General features: G+C 47.1%; 1 protein-coding gene across 1 annotated transcript in view; it reads left to right on the forward strand.

Moving 5' to 3' along the window:
* The window catches only part of COL27A1 (collagen type XXVII alpha 1 chain), a 145,628-nt gene that overhangs the window by 11,583 nt on the left and 107,677 nt on the right, over nucleotides 1-26,368 (forward strand). The window contains exons 3-6 of the mRNA XM_082067769.1: nucleotides 519-1,960; nucleotides 11,574-11,627; nucleotides 19,787-19,840; nucleotides 24,477-24,530. Coding sequence (XP_081923895.1) covers nucleotides 519-1,960; nucleotides 11,574-11,627; nucleotides 19,787-19,840; nucleotides 24,477-24,530 — 1,604 coding nt within the window. The remainder of the gene's footprint in view (nucleotides 1-518; nucleotides 1,961-11,573; nucleotides 11,628-19,786; nucleotides 19,841-24,476; nucleotides 24,531-26,368) is intronic.

Consider the following 26,368-nt stretch of genomic DNA (forward strand, 5'->3'; position numbering starts at 1 on the left):
AAAGCTGCTTTTTACTAATTTGGAGAGAGACAGATACAAGGCTTTTCCTCCCTTTGAAAGTTCTGATCCTTGCCTTCTGGGGATATAAAATTTGGCAATCCCAGCTCAGTCTGTTGTTCAAATTCCTTTCCAGCTGTGTGGTCAGTACTCAGAATTAAATCCCAGGGAAGTGGCCTGTTGGTACTCAGTGGGAAATTTCCTTGTGGTGAGGTCAGCTCCCTCGAGAACATCTGGAGCTGGTTCCTGGTGGGACAGGACACTCAGCCACATGCACCACAGAGCTGACGCATTTTGGCAATTGTTGATGACCAAGTTGAGCATGTACTTGCTCCTCATGCTACATGCAGAAGAGCTGCATGTGCTCATCATTCTGATTAGTTAAATATATATGTGTGAGAAGATGGTTGGGGTTTCCTGTAACCTGTTGCACTTTTGCATGGACTGGTTTGACCCTCCCATAGCTCATCCAGCCTTTGGGTTGCTCAACATCTCACAGTTTCTTTGCGTTTCCCTTTCAGATGTGGATGTTCTTCAAAGACTGGGCCTGTCAGGGAAAAGGCCATCGAGCGGGTGGTCCTCATCATGGACAGTTCCTCAAGGAGTCATTCCTTTCAAATCAGGGGTCATCGTCACTCAGCGAGCACGTGTCGAAGCACCGCTCAGCACCATCCTCCCCCCAGGCTCCAGCACCGACCTGCTCCTGGTGCTGAGCCTCTGCTCCCACCGCATCAACAACGCTTTTCTCTTTGCCATCAAGAGCAAAAAGAAAAAACTGCAGCTGGGGGTCCAGTTTGTGCCGGGGAAGATCATAGTGTACGTGGGCCACAAGCGCTCTGTATATTTTGATTACAATGTCCACGATGGCCAGTGGCACAATGTGGCTATCGATATCCGTGGCCAGACAGTCACTTTATTTACTTCTTGTGGGAAGCGCAGAGTACATGCGGATTTGCATTTTAAAAAGAACGAGGCGTTGGATCCACACGGATCTTTCCTCTTTGGGAAGATGAACCAGCACTCAGTGCAGTTCGAAGGAGCCATCTGCCAGTTTGATATTTATCCTTCCGCCAAGGCAGCTCATCATTACTGTAAATACCTAAAGAAACAGTGCAGGCAAGCAGATACCTACCGGCCAAACCTTCCTCCCCTCCTCCCCATCCTGCCCAGGGATCCCAGTGCCTCCCCCAGTACTCCCCAGCATATGGAACTCTCATTGCAGGGTCTGAAAAACCTGACGGCTGTAGCCCCATCCTTGGAGTTCAGCAGGGTCACTGCACCCCTCAAGACTCGGGGTTCAGGTACATCAACCATTGCATTGGTATCATCCCCATCATCACTTCCAAGACTGACAACCAAACCCACCAAGGTCACAGTGGCCCCATCTCCCGTTTCATTGAGTACTGAAACACAGCCGCCCACCCGTCCGCTCCCTCGGGGGACAGTGACGACCCTCAGGGTGTCTCGGCCCACTCCCAGCACACCGATGGCGAAAACTCCTCTTCCCACTGCCAAAAAGCCCCCACCAACAAGCCAGAGCCCCGCCACAGCCAGCAGGAAGGGGTCCAAGCAAGAGACCAAAAAGAAGATCAACCAAAAACCCACCATTGAGCCCTCTGAAGCAGCCAGTACTGTAAAGCCAATCAGGAAGATGACTGATAACACAACCAGCAGCATCCACTTGGTCACCTTAAAGCAAACCCCGCTGAACCCAAGCATTGGGCCCATTCCAAAGAAGCACGTGCCGTCCCCCACCAGGAAGGTGAATCCCAGTGACATCCCTCTGGTGTTCACCAAACCGGCCCTGGGGTCTGCCCGTCCCGTCTCCAGAGCCAGGGCACCAGTCTTCAACCTCACGACCCCGGCTGCCACCGATGGCTATCAGATCTTTGACCCCCTCGGACCCACTCCATTTCCACTTTCACTGGGATATCCGGGAGTGAAAGGAGAGAGAGGACCTCAGGTAAGCTCAGGATCTTAATGCTGGTTATTCCCAGTCATAGATCAGCTCAGTGGTTGGCAGACTGTGACCTACAAGGGTTTCCATAAAGCTCAGTGGAGTGTGACAGCTCAAAATAGCAGCCAAACACTACTACGATTCTTATGATCGCAGTTTTAGCATCTATCTCAGTGTAAACTTGAGTGCTCTGTGATGGTGGATGCCCCTTAAAAGTTTATTATTAAAGTTGCTGCTTAATGGTGGATTTAAGAAAAGAAGGAAAAAACATCCTACCTTTCTTCCTACAAGTAGCTGGTTACAATTTTGATGGCCAGGTTGGGACACTGTTCCACACCCCCGATTTTTCTCAGGGCCAAGAGGGCAGAACGCCGGTCACCTCCCAAAGAAAACCCAGGTACCTCAAAAACATGCCACAAATCAACTACTTCTTAACCCTGGTTATGAATTTGTTTTGTACCTGAAATTCACATTTGCAGAGAAATGCCCTGTTTCAGCAAATACAAGTACAGAGGTTGCTTCAGGATTTATTTTTTTAAACAAACTCCTTTTTTTATGGTATACGTTTTTTGGGTTTTTTTATTTCTCATAGCCCACATCTTAAAATATACAAAGAGTTTCCTTTATAAATTTAACTACTGCATTCCACACACAATAACCACTCTCAGGGTGTATATCTTGGCCATCATAAAAGTATACACACATTTTGTAATGCTAAAAGCAGTCAGGCCACACTAATTATCTGCTAACTTGCTTTTTTCAAATGCAAGAATGCAAACGGGATCTTTAAACTGGCCAGCTTTTAGGAGGATTTGGTGTTCCAACCCAAGCTGTTTGCTATATTGTGTATGTGAGAGGGGCTGTACATGTAAAATAAGTCTATTTCAGACAGAGTCTTTGGGTGCCAAGTTCCAGCCTAGAGCAAATTTTTACAGCTGATTTCTTGAAATAGTGAAAGAAGGGTTTACAGTGGAAATATTGAGACTGGCTTAAGGAACACAATCAACAGCGCTTATCCCTGCGGATGTGCTGCTGGTTGTTGCAAGTAACACCTGAAGTGAAACGTCGTGTTTTCATGAGCCCTCAATGGGCGCTCACCTTCCAGGTTTGCATTTCCTGCCTGCCCCATTGCAAAATTGGTGATTAAATTTGGGTGGGGAGCTGCTGAGGAAGGTGTTTTATTCGAAAGTTCCCACCTTTGGGAGAGGGGAAGATGCTGCCCCGGTTAGGGGGTGCAGCCCTGCGCCCCTGCCTGGTTTTACAGATGCTCATCCCTGTTGTCATCTTTGTACTTGGAGAAGTTTTGCTAAATCCCTGTGCAGACAGAATGAGCTTCAGCAATTTTATCTTTGGGCAGTTTTCTGTGTTTTGTGGAGAGTCATTTCAGGCGTGTTTCCAGGCGTAGAAATTCAGCAATCTTGAGCTTCTCTTAAAACACAACTTACCTGTAAGGAGTGAATCTGGGTGACCTGCTCTGAGCCCAGTGAAATCCTTTTCCACCTTCTTGCCCTGCAAGTGCCATGAGGGTCACCAAGCTCCAAGCCCCTGTTTTCCCCTGCGATGTAAAGGGCTCATTATCGAGCTGGAGTGGAAAATCCCTCAGAGCTTGTGAATCACAGCAAAGAAACAGTTTCAGGCTGTGGATGGCTGAGGGAAGAGATGGCAGGATTTTTCCATCCCGTCTGAGAACAACTGGAGTCCTGAATCGAGCGAAAGGAGAACATTTTGAGGCTCTGTCTGGCCTTATCCTCTTTGTCTGCTGGAAACAAAGTCGGCGCTTTGGGAGGGAAAGGTTATGGCTGGGCTGGAGCTGGCTGCTCCATCGCTCCTGTGACTCACTCGGTGATCTCTGTACCATGTTTCGTCGGCCGTCTCTGACGTGGGAAGAGAAAAAGGAGGAAAAAACCAGAATGGGGATGATGACATGTTGAGAAATTAATGTAGCACTCCTATGGCCAGATGAGCGTGTTTCAGAACCAAGTGCTGATAAATGCTCCGTGCTTGAGTAATTACCTGGCGCCGTCCTCGTGTTGTTGGGCAGACATTTCTGGTGAGGTCAGTACAGACCTTCCCGCTCTGCCGGGCGATATCGCAGCCCAGCGTGTTCCCTGGAAGGGCACGTTGTGGGCTGGGAACGTCATTCACAGAGTCTGGCACATGGGTGGAAGGATAAGATGATTAATTAGTTTTCCTAATTGTGTTGCCTGATGCAAGGTCTCTTCAAGAAGGTTCTTACACCAGATGGATCTATAGGACGTTGCTTCTATTTTTTCAGGCCACCTTGGTGATGATTTCTGGGCACCCAGCAGTCCAGCTCCCCATTTTAAGAGGAGGAACCATCTCTTACCCTCATCATCCCAAAATCAGGATGTGATTGACAGCCGGGGTGCAAGGCAGTGATGACTCAGGCACTGTGGTCTCTGTGCAGTTCTGGTTTTGTGAACACTACCAAAATAACTGTGGTATATTCTTAGCTGTGCAGAAGGGCCCTAACCCCACAACTGAGGGAGATGTCCACATGGTTAGAGGAGTGCAAGGAAGGGGCTAAAAGGATCTCTTCACCTGACAATAAAAGGCAGAACCCTCCATTGATTAATCTGCCATGAGAGACCACCATGGTGCTGCGCAACAGGAACCGGAGACGCTGCATCCCACATGCAACTCATGGCAGAGCATTAATTCTTCAGGAATGTTGGGTTTGCTGGGCAGCTAGAGGAGGGAGGATAATATGCTCTTAAAAAGGAAACATTTCTTGGGAACCATTAATAACCACAAGCATTTGGGATCTCTGCTCTAAATTTCTTTCTGGAGAGGGGGAAATAGCAAAAAGAACACCCAAACATGATGCTAAGTCAGGAACTCAGCACTGACTCAGCAGCTGGCAAAGGTCCCTCTGAATCATCCCCGCGGCCGCCCGCAGCATCTCTGCTGAGATCTCCCATCCCTGCGCGGGGCCAAGCGAGCCTGCGCCCGGCTTGCAGAGCGGCCTGGCCCCGCACATCCCTGCCAGGAGCCTGGACACCCGCAGAAGATCAATAATACAGCAAAAATGGTATTTTGTTGCCGGCAAGTCAAGCCCTTGCAAGGCTGTGATGCTGTAGGTGGGCTGAATCCTTTGGAGGATCGAGGATATTGCTGGCTGGTCTGTACCAGCGGCAGGTTTGATGGGGAGATGCACGGGCTGGGTCCCTGTCCCTGTCCCCACTGCCGTGTGCCTGCCCCGTGTGACACGGTAAAGCTGCAGCGAACCCCTTGCCCTGGCACAGCCCTGGGGTCTCGCTGGGTTGCACACAGTGTTCCCCAAGTTGGACCTTTTCCCTCCTGTATAATAAGGCTGTAATTCCATAGCTTTTCGGCCCCTGCAAGCAAAAAGCCCCATAATGATTATTGCTAAGTGCCTAAGGGATATTTTTGGAGCAGGGAAACCCTACGTGATACTCAACGTGCAGAGGAGCGGGTTGAGTTTGCTAAGAGTCTGTGGAGGCTCTGAGTAACGCAAGAGGAGTGGGGAAGGAGGGAGGATGTTTCAAACAACTCCCCAGGTATCGAAGCAGGAATTATCCTGCTGGGGGTGTCCCCAAACCTCCAGTTCCCATCAGTGTGTCCAGGAGCCCCCAGTTCCAACCCTGGTGCTGGCAGCCCAGCTGGAGATGTCGAGTTTTTCTGGCAAACTGCCTTTTTTTCATTACTTTCCAAAGGTAGCTGTATTTCTGAGCACATCCCGGTCTAGACTGCTCCAGCTGCCATCTTCTGCATGGGCGGTTTGTCTTGGAGCCCAGCTCCTTTCATAAAGGAGTGACATTTGCCAGTTCGATCTGTGGGCTGGGGAGAGCGAGCTGATTGGAAATGCTGATAACATATGAAGTGCCTATTTCCAGTCTTCTTTGTACCAGAAAAGGCTACTCAAGCTGACAGGCTATGATAAATTAAGAAATACACAATGTGTTTCAATGTCTCTTAATGAATGAGTCATATTAATAAAAAAAAGGGGGGGATCACACGCTTTGTATAATACATGGGAAAAGTTTTAGTCTCACTCACACAGTTGGATCACAGTTTAACCAGAACTATCCCCAAAGGGAAATCTTGCAGGAAAATGACTAAGCCTCAGAGAGCTCTATTTGCATAGAAAAGTTCATTTTGAAAAGCAGTAGCTGAAAGTATGATTGAGATAAATGTGCTGCAAAGGATGTAGGGATGTATTGGATGTATTATATAAATATATACAGGTATTTTTATAAATCTTCAAAACCAGAAAGTGAGTGTTAGAGTATGGGATCCCTCTATTTCTTCACACCCCTCCAGACTTTCTTCCAAGGTCTGAGATTACTCAAGAGTCTGAAGTGCCTCATGCAGAGATTGTTCCTGAAATGTCTCTATAAAAAACCTGCATTCATCACTGGAATACTAATACTTCATTATGTTATTGCGCTGCCACTCTATTATGAATCTGGTTGTGGACAATGACATTTCTGTGACAGGTGTTGTACAGACCCAGAATAAGCATCTGTGTCTATTGTGGAAATCGTATTACAAGGCTGGCTTTGCACCAGCGTCTCGGTTCCTGCCAGAGTTACGAGAGCCTTTTGTTTTTAGACTAGTTGAAACTCAGATGTGTCCAAATATAATCTGATAAGCCTGTCTTGGAGGAGAAAGTAACCAAAGTGCTGGATTTTTTTTTTCCCCAAAAATTTCAGGTTTGTTTTAGGCAGTACTGCAAGCTGGGTTTATTTTAGGTCCTCTCTCCATCTCTGCACAGTCCCTGGTGAGGATGATGGAATGAAGCAGGTTGGCATGTCTTTCAAAGGTGGGATTTTCTGTTCTGCTCTCTCTTGTACAGGGAATTCTTAATTCTAGTGCTGCCTCAGTAGCTGCTCAGTCCCTCCGTACTGTGCTGTCCAGACATACAAGGCTAAATGGTGAATTAGTAGCAGTGGCCTTGCATGTGAAATATGCCTTGTCTTCTTCCAGGAAGAAAACAAGACAGGTTCTCTGTCTGCAGGGGTAATGTCACTGCTCAGAACCTGACGCCAAAGTGAGGGAGAAGCTTTTGATGCATTTTCTGAACTTCCTTTTAAGTTGGCTTTTACCACATGCATTAGCATCTGAGAAAGAAGAATGTTCTCTCCTCTCTTCAGCCCTTGCAGGGTTTTGCCTGGTGCAGGATGCCCACCTCTGAAACAGCCACTTCTGGGATGGGCGAGACCCGTGCCACTGATCCTGTGCAGAGTACAGAACAGGGAAGACCCTAAAATATAGATGTGTCAGTCTGTCAGTGTGCACTGGAATATCACAGCATCACACAGTATCACAGTATGTTGAACTGTGTTCTGCGTATTCTCAGCTATTTGCTATGAGGCCGAGGACTTGTCCATGGGGAATGATCATGGGAATACTTTGCTGTCTGATTCGGTAGTCACTCAAAACGAAGCGAGTCATTCCCCAAATCGCCAGCACCAGTTCCTGTACTGATGTTGCTTTCCTTGAAGCCCCTGTCCCAACAGGTTCAGCCTCGCTCAGGTTTTGAGATCTGAAGGCAATCAGCTCCCCGTGGCTTTGCTGCGGGCAGAGGAGCAGCGTGGGGAGGCAGAGATATGAACCGGCCCATCTCAGAGCAAGAGGAAATGCTGAGATTTCTCCCGTCCTCAGGGTCCGATGTATTTCCCTTTCAGACAACTTAGCTTAATATTCCATTTGCAATTTGAAGCTCAAAAAGCTAAGAAAAAAAGTCCCCTTTGTGCCAGAAAGTTTCTCAGCAGCAGCTTAGAATAAATCCTATAATGATTTGGTGGGATCAGTCATCATTGGTAATGCTACCGTGGGAAACTGAGAGGGTTAAACTTTTATGTGGCTGCCATTAGCTCCTTCACAGAACTGTTCGGGCTGGTTAACAATTCAGCTGTTTGGCTTGAGAAGAGAGAGTATCTGCTCCTGCCATGTTTTCTTCTTGATCTCTGATTTTACTTTGTGCGATGATAACAGGGTGTGTGTTCTCCGCCATCAGCTTGCAGAAAGGAGTAGGCGAGAAGCCAGAGACAAGAACTGAAGCGCCAGGAACGGTAGCTCGCTGCGGGAGGCTGTCGGCTTCCCTGATCTCGGGGGGTGTCCCTGCGATGGGAGGGCAGGAGCAGAGAAGTGAGATCGTCCTCCAGCTGCCAGGAAGAGGAAACCTTCCCACATCTCTGAACGCAACCCCATGGGCTTCCCCGGGATGCTCTGACGGGTGCAGCGCAAAGGTCTGCCGGGCGCTGTGTGATCAGTTTGACCCCTCCCTGCACCCGTGCGTTGGGGCGAGGGGGATGTTTCTGAGTGTAGGGACTATCCAGCATTATTTCTCTTAGCAGCTTGCTGCATGGTGGCTTGTTGATAGACATCTCTTACTCTCCACGTCTCGGAGCCTTACGTTTTAAGTGGGACCGCATCCATCATCTGGAAGTAGCCGGGCGCTGATCCAGTGTTATTCTTCTCTGGCTGTCTCTCTGGACGTACGTTTTTCTCCATGTGTATTTCAGTGTTGCTCTCCCCAGGCAAAGCCTGTTGTCTGACACGGGCCTCTTGTTCGTGAACTTGGGCTGGATGATATAGAGGGACACGTATGGGGCAGAAGAGAAATGAGTCGCTAGGAGGGCACAGTCCCATCCAATCCAGCTACCAGGGAATCATGTGAGAAGCGAGAAGGTGGTCTTGCAGTACATCGTGTTTCCCAATTACCTGTGTTCATCCAGCTACCCCAGTCCTCTTCCACCTTGCCTCTAACTTACATGCGGTCACACTCTTATCTTATGCAGTTACCATAGTGCTGGCACCTCTTAGCTACTCATCCCACAGTCACTTTCTTCCTCTTCTGGAGAGGGGAAAAAAAAAGCAGCTAAAAGGCAAATTAAACCAAAGCAAAGTGACAGGGTCTCCTGAATTATGAACTGCTCTGCCTGTGCTGTTCCAGCTAGACAGCTTTCCCCGAGCTCCGTATTCCCGCTCCAGTGCAGGTATTAACTCTCTCCTTATTTTTATGTTAGCTTCAGTTTATTCTAAACATTTTTGGAGCAGGCTTTTGCTCAAGTGGCCAAGTACAATTGCAGCTGCTGTTCGCAGGAAGGTGGAAAAGGTCACCTCGGTTTTGGTATGCAGGGAACGCAATTCGCAGACGGTTGCATCTTCTCTTTTACTTCTCCTTCTAGGGGTAAGTGGGGATGGGTTTTGATGGAGAAGAGGTTAAGGACTGGAATTAATCTTTGGTAAACTATTAACTGTCGCTGTACCAGTTGCGTTGGATTCATGTTTTGATAGTTATCTTCCCAACTAAAAGGGCAAGGGGATTTTTTTAATAAAAGCTTGGTTTCTGGAGCACAATTATACACGAGGCTTAAAAAAACTCTACAATCATATGTCTATTTGCACAGCTGTATAATTGCATTATGCATGGGGCCCTGAGCTGGCACAATGGCAGGTTAAAATGCTGCGTGTATTGCTAAAATGAGGGTCAGCTGTATCAATGAGGGTTGTTAATACAAGGACCGGTAATACGTGTTCGCCAGCAATAAGCAGCTTGCAGAGGGGTCAGATGAAGTGTCCCAGTCCATGGAAACTGGAGATATCCAGGACGGGCAGTGGCAGCGAGTGATATGGGGCTGCAAGTCCATCCCTGTGTGTCTCGCTGTTCTATGCTGCGTAGGCTCTTACACTTTAAAAACAATCTTTTTCTTGTCATCTTAGCTACAGATAGACATAATTCCAAAAAAAAACATTAACATGTTATGATTCATTTGATGTCCTGACAAATTAATAGAATGGAGAGACCTTCGCTGGGCTTGCTTACTTTTTCCTATTGTATCAAACTTGGCTGGGTGCCTTTTTTAAAAGACCTCTTTTATACAAATTAATTTGCTGCTTATGTATAGGAGGGTTGGTAATATTCGAGGAACATTTATTCATCAGTCACCTGTATGGTTCAGGCAGGTTTTCTCTGTTCAAAGTCTTATCCTGAGCATGAGATTTGGGGTAAGGATCTCCAGGGTTGGCTTTTTTTGTCACTAAGTCATGCACTTGGTGACTCCTGAAATGATGATGGACTTTTCACTCTTCCTCAGGGCCAGTAACCCGCTGCAGACTGCAGCAGCTCTGCCTGGCCATGCTGCAGCAGCAGGGTCTGCCTTGCCGTGGCATCTGCTTGGGGCCATGCCACATATGGGGTCATAGAGTCATTTTGGTTGGAAGAGACCATCAAGATCGTTGAGTCCAGCCATTAACCCAACCCTGGTACTATCCCATGTTCCTGAGAACCTCATCTCTGCGTCTGTTCAACCCCTCCAGGGATGGTGACTCCACCACTGCCCTGGGCAGCCTGTTCCAATGCCTGACAACCCTTTCTGGGAAGAATTTTTTGCTAATATCCAATCTAAACCTCCCCTGGTGCAATTTGAGGCCATTTCCTCTCATCCTATCGTTTGTTCCTTGGGAGAAGAGACCAACCCCCTCCATGCTCCAACCTCCTAGTTGCAGACAGCGAGTTCTCCCCTCAGAGATGTCCCCGTGGGGAGGGACCAAGGCTGTTGTGGAGACTTAGTGTGGCTGTGGGGCTCATGCTGCACCCCCTCCATGCGGTGCACCCACCTTCCCCACGGAGCCGGGCTTTGGGACCTGCCCTCCTGCCCGCCCTGCAGCCGGAGAGCCCAGGCTGCCTCCCAAACATCCGTCAGTCTGCAGCTCTGCATCTCTCCTTCCCCTGGATGCAGTGGAAACTCGTCTTTTGTAACAAGCTACTAGAATGTAAATCCTCCGGGAGACAATCTAATTAACAGTTATTCTTGTTAGACATGTTTGGCTTGGGGAAAAAAGAAGTTTGGAGGAGTTATTAGGAGCTGCAAATGGCTCTCCAGAAATCTGAATTCTCCAGTCCATTGAAAAAATGAGTAAATAAATGAATAAATTCAAAGGAGTTCTAATCTCATTGGTGAAGTATTTTTTCCTAACCTGTTTCAGATCAGCGCACAGCTGGGCGCCTGATATCTCCACTTCGTTCTCACCCTTTTCCAAGAAACCCCACTACTCTGACATGTACAAGTCGACCCCTCCTATGTTACAGAGCCACATTTAACAATTTCCAACATTGACACCAATTTTATTATGTTTTCCAACACGCTGCTTTAAAATATGAGGTGCTGGGATGCGATTATGTTGCAACCCCTGTAGGAACCTACAATACCAAGAACTGTACATCCTCAGCTGGTGTATATTACAGCCCACGCTGTTCTCCCCTCACCGGGGTGCTAACACGTTACTTTGGCTCTTTGCGAACACGTAGCAGGAAACTCCGAAGCGGAGAGACAGTTGAGTTACCCCTGTGCTGGAGCATGGGGCCAGGGGACTGGAAGCATTAAATGCAGCTGTGATGGGGGGAATGTGATCCACAGCTTAGAGATGTGAACGCTCTGTCTGTGCTCTGTGGAATCATATGATTCTGCAGATGTTGTTGTTGAAGGGTAATTCTGGCTGTGGTGTTATAACAGGCCTTTCTCCTCAGGTCTTCTCCAAATGATTGTATTATGGATCTCCTTGAAACACTGTCAGGAGTACCATCCAGCTGTAGAATCGTTGTTAATACTTGTTTTTGTTTTTCTAGGGTCCACCAGGTCTGCCGGGGTTACCAGGACCACCTGGCAAGAGAGGTTCCCGAGTAAGTGATTTAAAAATTTCTCTCCATTTGTACTTGCATCTGCTTGTCCTGTGGTTCCAAGGGCTGACTTATGTTCCTATGGCTGAGTAATGATTGCTTCAAGCCCCATGTTGAGCTCTGGCCTTCCTCCTTTCTCTCATTCCTGTTAAAGGTTTTCAAGAGGCCACACTGGTGATGTGCAGCCTCCCAGAGCCAAAGTTTGGCACCAGCAAGGGCTGGGGATGAATGTTTCCAAAAGGCTATCAGAAGAAGGAGCTCTGTCTGTCTCACTTTGTTTCCAGTATCCATTCCTTCTTGCAAACCCAGTGCTGAATATTAGCTCTGGCTGCTTTTTGCTCTGTCCTTCAGTCTCCCCAGCTTCCCAGATTGTTTCCTTTAAGGTCCTTCACTAGTGGGACCATAAAATACCAGGTTGGAAGAGACCACAAGGATCATCTAGTCCAACCTTTCTTGGCAAAAACAATCCTGCACAAGGATGAGCTTTTGTGTTCCTGCACTCTGACTCCTTTTCAGGATCCAGAACAAAATATCTAAGCTGTTGTACTAGATCTATTGCAAATTCCTGAATTTCTTCCTCCTCACACTAAATTCCGATGCAGATCTTTGAACGCTGAGTGCTATGCTGAGGAAACATCTGGTGCTGAGGGCTGCAGCTAGCTGTGAGAAAAGCTTTCTGCATTGGCCTGGCTGCAGAAGTCATCTCCCAAAGCTGGGCAATGTGCCTGACCTGGATAGAGTTACCTGCTGGCACCACTTTTATGGTAGCAAGGTGCTGTCCCACAAGGAACGGTTGTGGAACCCATTTCCTGAGCTCTGAACTGATGTGGGTTGGGAATCTGAAGATGCAAGTGTCTGAGGCTGGAAGGAGGGAATATTTGGATCGGTGACCCAGGCAGCATCCTGGCCTGGCAGCAGCAGGGGATTTCCTCACACATACTTGGCCAAAAAACCTCATGTAATGTCTTTAAAGAACAACCAAGAGGCTAAGAGCTAGCAGGCTATGCATTCCCTGAGGACGTTTGTTACAGTCCTGTGAGATCTTGCAGTAACCAGCAAAGATAAACGCACCTCCATTCTACAACACTAAAAACCAAACTGCATGGTCCACTGCAGCCTGGGAAGTTTTTATAGACAGGACAATCTATTCCACATTAGATAGGTTCTTTAATGAAATATCAGCATGACTGGTCGTACAGCCCTTGTGTCTTCTGTTCACAAATACCAGCACAGCCATCACATCAGTAAATGGCCTGGAGTTTGCAGTTCTTGGCAAGTCCCCATTAAGGCTCCAAGTTTGTTCTGACCCCAGCTCATCACTTGGGAGAGGTGTTTAGTGTTATTTTTTGCAGCCCTGCATTGTTCAAACTATTCTCCGTGTCTGGAGACCCCAGCTGCATCCCCTGCTTGCTGTGTGAATAACCAAGGTCTAGCTCTACAACCAAATTCTGCTACTTACCAAAACTTGAGTTTTTCTGAAGGAAAAAAAAGCTTTGTGGAAGCCACGTCATGACTTTCTGTGTTATTTCGCAGCATGTTTCATCCTATATTTAAGAGGATCCCCTGAAAGACAATAAGCAATAAAAGATTTCTGAGCTCAGTCCCTGCCAGAGGTGCTGAGAAACAGCCCAGGAAAGAGTTCCCAGTTAGGAAGAGCTCAGTTCAGCTGAGCCTGGCTTGGCTGAGACCGCTGCAAAGAGATTGTGCTAATTTGGAGTGGGGGCACAAGGGCCACTCTGTAAATGTCTGGCCTGGAGCACCAAAGTCAGAACTGCTCTGTGCATACGTTGTTTTGGCTTTGGAATGTGTTTCTTCTCATATTTTATTTTCTTGTGGCTTTTGGTGGGTTTGAGGATTTCATTGCAAAGGAGAGGAGCTGCCAGCAACTAAGACAGGCTTAGGGGAGTTCTTGCTTCTTTTGCTTTTGTTGTTGTATGAGCCATTGAAAAACGAACGTGGAGCACTGCAGGGGTTACGTTCTACCTCAGTTTAACCTGGTCCTCAAACACGGCAGCCGCTCAGTTCTTACACTGGCCATGGGTAACCCATGAGGTCAACCATGAGGCTCCAGCCCTGTGCTGGAGCTCCTGAGGGGAGGTGAACATTGCACGCAATGTCACAGTGCTGATGCCAGCGGAAAGGAAGGATTTTGTCATTGTCACCAAGGCCGTTTATGGCCTAAAGCATGAGACATAATTGCCCTTGTGGTAGCTTGTATCATTTCTACATTATTAATGCTTGTTTAACTGCTTGGCTCATTTGAAAATCTAGTTGCAGCGTTTGACTCATGACCTTCTGTAGCTGTGAAGTCCATAAAGCAGCTCTTTTGCTGATGTAGCGCAGTATTTCCTTTGAATTCCATATTGTCTCTGTTTTATTTCCCTTTCACCTCTCCGTGTTGGTCAGGGTAAAACCAAAGGTCCGATGAGCTTTTGCTTTGAGGCTGAGATTGTGGTCAGTGACAGTTTGTAAGAAAATCTGGCTGATCCCGTGATTCTGCCTCTTTGTTTCCAGCAGATAAGTATCGCTAGACGTGCCCGTGCAGTCTGAATGTTGCTCTCCCATGTAAGCGATGCCACCTGGTTTACAATAACAAATGCTAATCTTCGTAAAAGCATGAAAGGGATTGTGTTCAGGACACATCTTGGCGTCCCAGTGCCACCCAATGTGGATAGTGGCAGTCTTCTTGAAAATGACCATTTATTGATTTTTTAAAAGCCAATCTCCATTTTAGGAGCGTGGAATTAATGTTACTCTGCTCAGCATCAGGGACCCACTGAGACAGAGTCAGACTACGCTGACATTCTGCTCTCTGCAACTGTGAAGGCAGCAATATATGACAAATGAAAGCCAGGTGTTTCTCCTCATTATTGTATTAGGGAAAAAGGAAAAAAGTGAAACCGTTGCAGTTCTGATGTCTGGAAATGATGGTGAATAACACTTCCTGAGGAGCTCTGCAAACCTCTATAGATATTGCTGTATTGATCGTGTGTGCTTCACAGGAAGGTTTCTCTCTGTGTCCAGCTGGGCTGGTTTTCAGCTTCAATGTCTTCATTAAAGAACTTAAGGTGTAATCAAGAGATCTGTCCGCTCCATTTCTCCTCAAATGACTGTACCACCTGCCTTGGCAATTGTCTGTGTGAGATCTGAGGTGCCTCTTGAAGGGAATGATGGTTTTAGCAATGAGGTTTTCCCCAGGTTTCTGTGACGTGAAAGCACTTTGCCAGGCTCACAGTGGGACAGTTTCTCCATGGGGTGTGTGTGAGCGGTGCCGCTCGGGTACGTGCCCGGCCCACCCGCACAGAGCGGTTCTGTGCAAGCGGTTGTGTGTTACGCTTCATTTCTGCAGATGACCTTTGCGTTTCTCCAAACATCGAGGTTTGGCGGGGAGGCCGTGCTGGGTTTGCTAGCAGGGCTGTGCTAACAAGCTCGACAAGGAGCTGTCAACACAGGGCTCCCAGCGGAGCAATAACTTCTGCACCATCGCAGCTCATTCCTGCCGCACCCAGGACTCAATGAGCTTCTCTCTCCCACTGTCTGCATCAGGGCCTTTTGTTGGCACATCTGTGTTGATCACAAATTGCCACTCGTTGCAGTCCTCACTGGTATAGTTAGACCAGCAAACTACACAAGGCTTAATCAGGTATGTAGAAAAGCACTGTGAACCGTGATGCTTGGTCCGAAAACCTGGCCTGATAAGGAGATGAAAGCATTGGGCATCGCTCAGAAGCAAACGTGAGCTTCCAGCATGTCAAATTTCCACAAGTTCTCCATTTGAGTAACCTGGTTTAGAGGAAGGTCTCCATGCCCACGGCAGGGAGGTTGGAACTAGATGATCTTTAAGGTCCTTTCCAACCCAAACTGTTCTATGATTCTATGAAATGCTGCTGTCCAGACAAGTGCCATGTAAACCCTGGTTCTTTGTCCCCATCCTACATGAAGGAGACAGCTCACTGACATGTGACAGACAGCAACCCAGTTGTTGGCTTCACTTCCAGGACAGCAAGGCCTTTAGATGTGGTTAAACTTTCCAAAACGCTTAAGTAATTTAGGAAGCCAGATTCCCTGGAAGTTGATCTCCATCTCTAACAGGTGGGCAAGCTCAGGTACAAGGGCTGTGTTTTACCCGTGTTCACACAACAGGTCAGAGGCAAAATGGGGAATAAAAACCCTGCCATGCTGTAATTGTTCCTGTTTTATTCAACCTCCCTGACACAATACAGGGGAAATCCAAATTAATGGGTGAAGAGAATATGTTATGTACTCCCTGATGCTTTGGGATGCTCTTGCCATCCTCCTGTGAATCTTAGCAGCTTGGAAGACTGCAAGGTCCCAGGGTAACATGTCCCTGTTACATCTGATCCATGGTCGCAAAAAATCTCCCTTTCCTTCAAAATACAGGGCTTCCCTCCTAAAACAAGCAGGAACTTAGTCAGCCGTAGAGGTTCCCCAGTATCCTCATTCCATTCAGAAGATTTTCCAATTTCTGAAAAGAAGTGTTTAAAGAAACAGTTTGTTTGGCTTCTCTTCAAATATTTAGCTCATTTTGCAGCAAGCCAGAGGTCAAAGTGGGATCTGTAGGTCAGGAGCAGAAAAAGTTGCTTTACACAGTGAACCCCCAAGACATAATGAGTTTTGAATGAGTGGCCATTCTCTGATTGGAGCTTTCTAGCATTTAGCAGGAGTTTGGAGGAGTTCTTTTTCCCCTCATTGTGAATGCAGGAGGGATGGGGGGAGCCGTGCACAGTTACACTTTTGTTAATTTTTGCCGGCTGTGAACCGTTACGCATAAAAGCGCTTCTGTGAGCAGGGTCCCATCTCCAGGCACGTCACCGAGATGAACTGGATGGCACAGTGTAGTTCTCCAGTAGCATCGTTCACGTAAAAGACATTCCAGGGAGATTACAAACCCCCGTCACCTTTGGTAATTCCCCCGTCACTTGGAGAACACATTCAGGGATTGTTCTGGTCTCCGTGCCACTGAGCTTTGGGCAACTGCTGTCAAATGGTAACATTTTCCGTGGAATTTCCAGCGCAAGCCTTGGAAGATTTCAGATGTAAATTTGCTGCTGGATCAGATTGTTTCAGCAGTTACAAAGGAGCCAAAGTGGGTGGATAAACAGGCAGGCATGCAGATAGTGATACACCCTGTGGGATTATTTTATTCAGTGGTCTCAGCGTTGCCCCATCCTGCGTGTAGAAGGAGCAAAACTAATGTATTGATGATAAATATATCTAGGAGAAGCCCAGTTTCTAGAAATGAGTGAGAAACTGAATTAAGTCCAGTTTAGCATGAGTAAAATATAGCTATTAATTATTGAAATACCAAGTAATTAACTCTTGAATTGCTTCTCTAAGAAAAGAGGGCTGTTTCTGGGAGCACTGCTTGGAGATGGGTAATTCTGCTGAGCACAGTAAGAGAAGAGGAATGAACGTTGGACAGGGTTCGATAAAACAAGGGTGGGTATTGGGGGTATGATAACAGTAATTGGGGCTTGCAGATTGGCGTGTGGATTAATTTGTAAGGCCTGTGGGTTCAGATTTGGTATTGCTGACAGCTCCCGAGGTGTCCTGCACCTTTTGTTATTCAGCCCATCCAACTGTCCCACAGCGCGTCTTCCTCCTCTGCCAAGAGTATGGGTGTAATCACAGATTCAGGACTCACCAAGTTGGAACACATCAAGATTCCTTATTTTTTACCATTTTTAGGCCTGCTGCCAGACCATGCACTTTTCTCTCCGCAGTAACGAGAGCAGTTTAACGTGTCTAGCACAAACCCCAGGCTTGGTTGTAGCAGTTTCTTGTGTCCCAGCCTAGAGTTCCCACTGTCACTTCATCAGCAGGATGTGGCCATTTCTCACTCAGATAAAACCACATTGGTCTTCAGGAACAAGATGGGTCTCTGACCCTCCTTTGCCTGGATTACACGCTATGAATCTCATAAAATTCAGTGGTAAAGGCTCCATTTTATGTCAAGAGCCTGCGTTTTTCATAATCACATGTTTCAATAATGGGACTAGATTCTTTCTCCCTTCTTCCCTCCTTTTGGTTAAGGCTTTTTATGATTGTGCGTTGCTGTGCTTTGGTTTGGCTCCGGAAGGCACTGCACCAAATTTTGCTGGAGATGTGATTCCTCTCTTGCCCAGGAGCTCTTGATCAGCAGCTGAGCTTCTTGTGGCCCAGGTTTCCTCCTGGAAACTCTCGTTGTCAGGCAGGACTCACACCAAACCACGCGGTTCCCTCGGTCTGACGCTGTTTTCAGGCAGCCCAGGCTATGGTGGAGCACGGGTCCCAACTCACTGCCCTGACATGGGCTTTGGGCCAAGCTGCCTCCCTCCAAAGCTGAATATCAGCTGAATTCCCTCCTCAAATCTAGCGGCAGTCTGGATTTATGAACCCTTTACAGAGCTACCTAGATTATTGCTTAACGTAAGAGCTTTTTAGGAACTCATCTTTTATAGAGACTTTACTGTTCTGATTTCTGTCACTTAATATTAATTTTCATACATATCTGGGACTTGGCTTGAAGCGCTTTCGCTACCACAGGGTTGTTGAATTACCTTTAGCAGCGCATTAAGTCTCCGTTTCAGTGTCCTACGCATTGAGGTAACAGATGATGCCATAGTTTGCTGGGAAGATTAATTTGAGACAATGCAGAGCTCAATTACTCTAGTTACAGCAGCTATATGGGTTTTCAAATGACAAGTCGATACTCAAATGCCTTAATTGTAATTAAAGTTTTTTTCAATTTCATTGGAAAGTCACAGCCAGGCTAAACTATCAGAGAATTTCAGGCTGAAAATTTGGAAGGAAATTAAGAATGGAGCAATAAATGTATTTGGTTTCAGGCTGAAAATTTGGAAGGAGTTTAAGGACGAGGCATTAAATCTATTTGGGTAAAAAATGCCATTTGAAAAGTTCATCCTCGGCTTTTTAATTGAACAACCTCTTACAGCAGGGCAGCATGTGTTGTGAAATAGCACTGAGCACTCAACAACTGTCTATGCCACAAGATACAATAGCTAAATAAAAAAACCCATTATTTCCTATTACAGTGTAGTAAAAATAAAACTGAATAGACACCAGCGTGCCGATGTTCCCTCGGAAGAGGGCAAGGGCGCTGAACTTGGGTGGCAGTCGCGTGTTGAACTGCAGTGATTTTTCCTTGGAAATCAGACCCTGCAGATTACGGCCCCACATCTGCTGAATTGCTCATCAGAAATACCAGAGCTCACTCAGAAAGTGCATGAGTGGCTTTTTATCCCCCAGACTCTGCTCCTTTTCACTAGAGGGCACGTTCAAGTGCTCCTTGTGCTGGTGTAAATCTCAGACACGGCCTTGGCAGAACAGGAGCCCTTGGAATTGAACCTTCAGGTTGTTTCATCTCCCAGGAACGTGTTCAAGAGGACTTAAGAGTTGTTATTACTTCTGCCTGAAAGGTTAACAGATCTTCTGTGCTGTATACAATCCTGGGATAAACTATTCCTAGCTGCTTATTCCAGATAACTCCTTAAATAGTCTTCGGAAAGTATGCAGGGTGCTTTTAAAATATGATGTAAAAGGAGGTTCAGCTGTATGTGATCTGAGGTAGATACTCTGACAGCGTCATTGGCTTGTGAGACCTGTGCAAAAATATAGATTTAAATGGTTTAAACAGGGACTTCTGCTCCCCTCATTTTTACTGTCCATACATCCATTCTCTTTCTAATGTCTAAAGTTGAAAATCTGATTGCCTTTTAGGGTAAATGAGTTCGTTCCAAATAGCCGAACAATATCCCTTTAGTAATTGCTTCTGTTCTCTTCCATTTCTGCTAAATAAACTATTAACACCCCACACAGTTCCGCTCCCCTCTGCATCACATCCATCTCTTTCTGCCGGGACTCCATGTAAGAGCTTTGACTCCCCTGACCCCAAGGTAGTTTCTGTTCCTGGTTGTGGAATATTTGGTGTACCCAAATCATCCTGTTGTCACGACACATCCTGTGACAGACACGTTACCTTCCGTAAAGGGGGGTGGGAACCAGCAGCCAAGTTTCAGCAGTGACGAGGTGATGAGGGTCCCGTTGCTGCCCACAACCTGTGACCTTCCGCAGCTCCCAGGACTGACGCAGGTGCCTATTGACTCTTTTTGACTCTATTTTGTGTTTGTTGTGTTTTTTAGGGTCCCCCAGGCCCCCATGGAAACCCTGGCTCACCTGGCCCCCCAGGCCCAAAAGTAAGTATTAATTGGCACAAGGAGCTTTTCTGTCCCCATTTCAGAGGACGGGGGGGTGTTCAGCTTTGTTATCCTGTTCCCCACAAAATGAGGAGAGGCTGAGGCCGTTTCTCCCCGCTCCTCTGCTCACACACAGCCTTTTGCTGTACTACTGAGAGCCCCTGCTGTGTGCCTCAGTTCTTGGTGCTCCCTAATTTCAAAGGCTGCCTAATTAGGATCCTGCTTGAGCTGTGCCTGTGCCAGGGAGCAAACTGCAGTGTTGAGAAGAGCGTGGTGGAATCCTCACACTCCAGAGCCTTGCCAGGTCTGGATTTCTTTGCTTTCTCATTGCTCTCTTCTGGATTTTGCAGCCTATTCCTCCACCTTTGGGTCTGATGGGGTGGGGAGGACCAGCAGCACCCGGCATCTTCCTCTGCCGTCCTGCTCCTGAAAGTCCCACATCTCTCCTGCTCCCCTCCGGAGTTTCAGGGAACCCTGAACCTCATTAGTGCTCCCAAACTCATCCCCTTGCTTCCTTCCAGACATCCTCATCTCTCCCCTGAGGTCTCCCAGACCTCCTGCAGTGCCCGGATCCCCGTGGTTTGTCCTTCTGTCCTGCACACACGTTCTCCCCACGGTGCTGCAGCCGGGTGGGAGCTGGAGCTCTGCAAGGTGGGGGTGACCCCCCACAGTGGGACCCCCTCCCTTTGCATGGGATACCAGCACAGCCACAGCTCCAGCTCACCCCCTGCCCTGCAAAACCCTTCAGAAAGATGTTTTCATTCCCGGCTCTTTCCTGTGGATAAGGCTTTGTGATACCTTAAGACCGTGGAGCTCCTGGGAAATTAGTTTGGATCGTTTTGGTGTCATAGTTTACGGAGAAATAGATTTATATTTTATAACACCTATCTGGCACTGCAGAATAGTTGAGTTTTGAAAGGTGGTGCTTAATAGAGGTTTTCCCTACCAAGGAAGCTGTGGGATGTCTCAGCCAAACGCAGAGAAAGGTACAAGCAGGAGTCCTTGCTTTTCATGATTTCATCAGTAGGCAGAGATGTTATGAACACTATTGATGCTCTGGGAAAAAGATTCTGGAATCTTGGCAAGCTGCCTCTATGTGATTAAAAATTAGGCACTGGAGACATGCTGGTGAACAGCAGCTGGTTTAAATTCTTAAGTGTAGTTATATGGCCTGAAAAGTGAGGCTGTAAAAGTTCTACATCTTAGTGTTCTGCGTTTATTGTCCATCAATGACTTCCAGATCACATTTGTTGAGTTTTATAAGTCAAATGTTCTTTTATCTAATTTCCAGCCCCGCAAATTCAGCCTGGTCCAATCTGTAAAGTCAAACTATGGTTCTATGCTATCAGATTAAAAAAATAAAAAAGGAAAACCAAAATGAAACACTTTTAGCCTAATAACTGGTCAGAAATCATCAATTGCCTGTAAAGCTGTATTCAGTTGGTGTCCTGCTAGAAATAAGAACTTCCCGGAAGCATTTTTCCTCTATTTTGCTGGCAGCAGGAAGCCCTCAGCGGATGGATAGCTGTAATAATCTGCGACAGACATACGCTGACATCGGTCTGTGCGATGTATTTTAGTTTTGTCCAGCCACCATTTGCAGGATTAGGCTGTTCTACATGGTGCTTCATCCAAAGAAATGTTGAGCTTGCAATGGGATGTGAGATCTGTAGTTCAGCCCAGGCCTGGGCATCATTTCGCCCCTCGCGGGGGGACCCTGCTAAGCCGTGATTGCCAGATCTTTGCACGTGAAGCACTTTTTGCAAGGTGTGTATCGGATCCCAGAGTTTTGACTTCCCTCCTTCCTTTCATTGGCACTATGACAGTCCCAGAGATGGATTTTGCACCAAAAAAAAGATATTTCACCCCCTTACATTTTAAATGCCTCCGTCCTTCACCAGGCTTGACAGCCATGACTAACACCAAGTCATTGTCACTGAAGAAGTAACCCACAAGCATAGTTTTTCTCAGCTGAGTGAACAGAGCCCTTGTAAGGCTGGGCAATGGGCTGCGCACGAGGGCGGTGGTGTGGCTGGCAGCTGGCAGAGATGTGGTGTTTGTGCATTGCACCGGTGAGCACCAGCGCCTGTGCTGGGGCTGCTGCGCTTCTGGGTCTGTCCTGTGCAGGGTCCACCTTGTTCTCGCCACTGGAGCTGAGCTCTTGTAATCCCTCGGATTTAGGAAGCTGATTTTTTGCACAGAGCTCCATGGAGCTGTTGAGCCAAATTCCTGCTGATCTGCTTGGGCACAGTTCCACCGACTTCAGTGACGTTACACCCACTCGTGCTACCTGAGAGTTTCACCAGTTGTGCTTTTCTCAGCAACTTACAACGTGCAACTGCTTAAAGGAGCTTCTTGCCACTCTTCGCATTCTGTTTGTTGTCCTTGGCAGCTGCAAAATCGCTATTGCATCTAGTTAGCAAAGGCTGATTATAGTAGATAACCTCCTAAATGGCTGTAGGGCATAAGTTGTGGCTGGCTGTGTGACCTGCGAGCTGCTGCTGCGGCCAGGAGGGGCATTTTGCAAACCACTAGATGCAGTTCTGAGGATGCCCTGATAGAGTTTGGGACTGGGAGGAGGATTAGCTGTCAAATAGGATGTGTTTTCAAAAGCCATTACCAGGCTTGGGTTTGCATCTCTCATCTGGAGGCTTTCGGCATCAGGCATTAGTATGATTTGCTTGGGTAGCTCTTCTGGATAAATGTCTCTTCTTATAGCGCTAGCAAAAAATTGAATTTTCCTTTTAGTGAATGGCTTGGCTCCAAGATAGCTCATCAGTTTGGCTCGCTGATCTTTAAAATGCTACTAGTGGGATTGCGAAGCTGAGGTGTTTAAATTGCACAGCTCCAGACTTCTCCCAGGTAGCGATGGACGAGGCCAAGGCTGATTCAGATGTTGTGGTTGCTGTGTGAGAAGAGTTGGGCAATTCATCCCCAGTTTCAGCCCTTCAGCCCTGCTGCCACCGTGCTGATGAATCTCAGGGAAGTGTGATCCTGCTTGCGGCCGAGTTCTCCACCTGTGTGATGGTTTCAGCAGCACCGAACACAGAACGGTGATGTAAAGCACAGGCTTTGCTAATGTGATCTGGAGCCTCCCAGGGAAAAGTGTGAGAGGCTCGTATTCATTTACATGGCTCAAAGTCATTGCATTGAGCACATGGCAAGATTTAGGGAGAGTGGTGGGTGTCTACCTGCTGCAGTAAATTAATTTTGCAGAGTAGAAATGAACACCCTGTGATCCTGCAGACTGCTCTAATCCACTCCAAGCAGTTGTAGCACCCACTGACCGCTGTGAAGCTCGAAGAGCGGGAGAATTGCCCTGATAACAGCTGCACACACAGCGAGATGATCCGCCCGACTTCATTGACTCACATTCAGTGCTTGGAAACCGGGCAGCCTTCATTCAGAATTTGCACAGATGCATCTGCCTTGAATCAGCAGTGCTCCCTACAGTCCGTAGCCAAGTAGTCTCAGTCCCTGAACCTCGCAGCTTGTGGTGGATGGCGGAGGAGGAGAAGGGGAGACTTGCACCCTGTGCAAGGTGGAAAGGACGTGCGGAACGTAGCTGCATGGAAAAGCTGCTCAGCCATAGCTGGGCCTTTGTGCTTCTAATGAGAGAAGCCAGTTAATAAATGCTATTATTCCTTTGTAGACACTCACCTTCCTTCCAAGCCCTTCACTTTACGGGCATTAATTAACCCTCACTACTGTCATGTGCTTGCTGGTTGGTTCTGAATCCCATGCTGCTGATGTGGCAGACAGAGATTGCCGTTTGTTGATGATCCCAGGGGTGTTAAATGGCCAGTGCCTGATACTGGGATACCTGTGTCCCAGCTGAGACATTAACAGACCTAAGCTGCTATGCGTGCTAAACCTTCTCCTGCCAAATGAACCTGCCGTGCTCCAAATCTCTTCTAGTTCTTCTTACTTCCCTCTCTCACCCTGGTAGGTGTGCACATCACCTTTCCACCTTTTCAGAATTTGAGCTGGGATTTTCAAAGGAATACTGGAATTAGTTGTTCAAATGGTGCTGAAATCCCAGACAGTGTTCATCAGAAGATCACAGTTTCAAATTGTAGCTTCTCTCATCATGGTTGTTAAAAAGGAAAATAAGGAATGCTGCTACATAAGATGAAGTATGCCTATTTTTTCTACCACCTGAAAGCCTCACAATTGCTCTGGCTGTTGGTAGTGTCTAATTAGTTTAACTTTCTCTGCAGTTTCATCTGTTGCCCACAGTTAAAAAAGCGACAGCATTTCCCAAGTTGGATGGTTTAGGCACAGTAATAGGCTTGGTAATTATCTTTGTGATGATAGTTGTGGACAAGGAAGAAATCACAGCTGCCTAGTCTAACAAGTATCATAAGTCCTGACATTGCCTTCTCCCAGTCATCCTTTCTTTAGTCAGTTTAATACTGTCAAATACTATTTAAAACTTGATGCTTTAGCAGCAGCGATCACTCACCAAATCCAGCTCCAGCAAAACAGCCATACCCAGGGACTTCAATACATTCGGGATGTCAGGGCAAGGCAGAGGTAAAACAAAACGTTCTTTCAGTTTGGAGGCCAGGTGGAAGCACAACTACATCTGTAGTTGTTCTTGGACTGCGTCATTAACTGAAGTTTTCCATTTCAGGGTCAGAAAGGTGATCCCGGGCTGTCACCTGGAAAAGCTCGCAACGGACAGAAGGTGAGATGTCACCCAGGGTGCACAGACAGCAAACCACAGTGCGATTATGCCTTGTGGAGCAAGTTCATACCACTGCTACTCAAGTAGACTTAGGACTAAAAATTAAAACTTAGACCCCAGATTCTGGACTAAATAGAGTTAGCTCAGGTATTGCCCAGCGTGCACTGAAGCGCCTGCTGCCACAGCTTTTTGTCATCCAAATATTTATCCATTTTATGCACAATATGCAGCCCAAACTTGTGTCCCTGCTGCTGCAAGCACGTGGCTACTTAAGCTGGGTATTTAAACCGGCGCATACGAGATAGAGCCGCACCTCGCCATCTCTGGGCAGGCAGCTGTGGAAAGAGGCAATCCCAGGATACGGAATAAGCTTTTTGAAGGCAAAGACAAGGATGTTCTTGCCAAGGAGCGGTGAAACGGTGCTTTGCCTCATGTCACATAGGCTTCCCGCAGCAGATCTCTCTGTCCTGCTGATGGAGAAAGGGAGACTTCTGAGACCATGGTCCTGGCAAGGCATGGACCCTGCTGTGTGATAACCACCTTTCCACCAACGTCTGCTCGAATCAACACAGCTTGGAAGCGTGGCTGGTTTCTGGATTTAACAACGTTGAGGATCAGAGTTCTGCTAATTCTTTTCAATAAATTACAACTCCCGTTTTTGCTGTTTCACAGCTGAGCGATTTTTACTGAGGCAACAAGGCCTCACAGAAGTCTAGAAATGAGTAGAAGAGCAATCAGGGCTCCACAACATCTGCCTCAATTTCAGTGGTGCCTGCACAGTACTTCATAACTCAAGTCCAGGGCAAGAAGCCTGGTTCTCTTCCTTTCTTCATAAGCCTCACTGTAACTAATAGAAAGCATCAGCCATGGAGAACTTAGGCTCTTCATTTGAAACCAGATGCCTCCATGAAGCATGGAGAGCCACACCAGTACAAGATGGAAGGTGACGCTAGAAAACATAGAAGAAGGCTGAGTCTGAAACGACGCTTTTAACTTAACAGCATGAGATGCCTTTTGAAATTTCTGGTGCGCTCCATCGGAATGGCGTTATATGGAAATCATCCACTCACGGGGTCTGGAACTGTTTTCTTGCAAGCATGCTCAGTGCAAGAAAGGGAGAGATCCGGATCACTTTTAGCTCATGTTAACAAGGCTTTATTCCTGTTAGCAGTAATAGAAACAAGGAGTTTCCAGCAGGAGTTTGGAGCGATGCCTAATTTTCAGGCTGGATAGTCCAAACGTATTTTCAGGAAGCAGGCACAGCACAGCGTTAGAGGCTCTAAAGGGGTTTGTGAACCTGGTCAGAAGAGGCCAAAATGGGCTTGTACGGATGGATTGGGTGTTAGAGAGGTCTCACAGCAAAGCACTTCTGCATTCCTATAATGGTTTGGGTCTGCCAGCTGGGATGCAATGCAGTCGCTTTTCAGAAGTACAGGCCATGGAAAAAATCCTCCCACCAGCAGCCTGCAAAGGTTCAATCCGTGTCATATAGGCAGGTTAAATCATTATCCCAGGTGGGTTAAATAATTACACCATCAGCACCATCTGAGCTGCAGCTGTGGGCTGAGCCAGTGCAGTAGCAGAGTATGAGCACAACCACAGGATTTGGCAGGAGGTACCTGTTGTTCTTGTTGCATTTAAAAGCTAAAATTTCCTTGCTTTAGTGATTTAAATGCCTATCAAAAGGCAATTGAAGTATGTGACTGACTGACATCACTGAAAAAAAATAAAGCATTCATTCTGCTGGCAAAAAGCTGGACTAGCAGCAGCTGCCATTAATTAGCTAGGTTTATTATTTATATTAGCTAGTTAATAGAGATGATGTCTACATCTACACT

This window comes from Streptopelia decaocto, assembly GCF_964273445.1.
Source record: "Streptopelia decaocto genome assembly, chromosome: 17".
Taxonomy (NCBI): Eukaryota; Metazoa; Chordata; class Aves; order Columbiformes; family Columbidae; genus Streptopelia; species Streptopelia decaocto.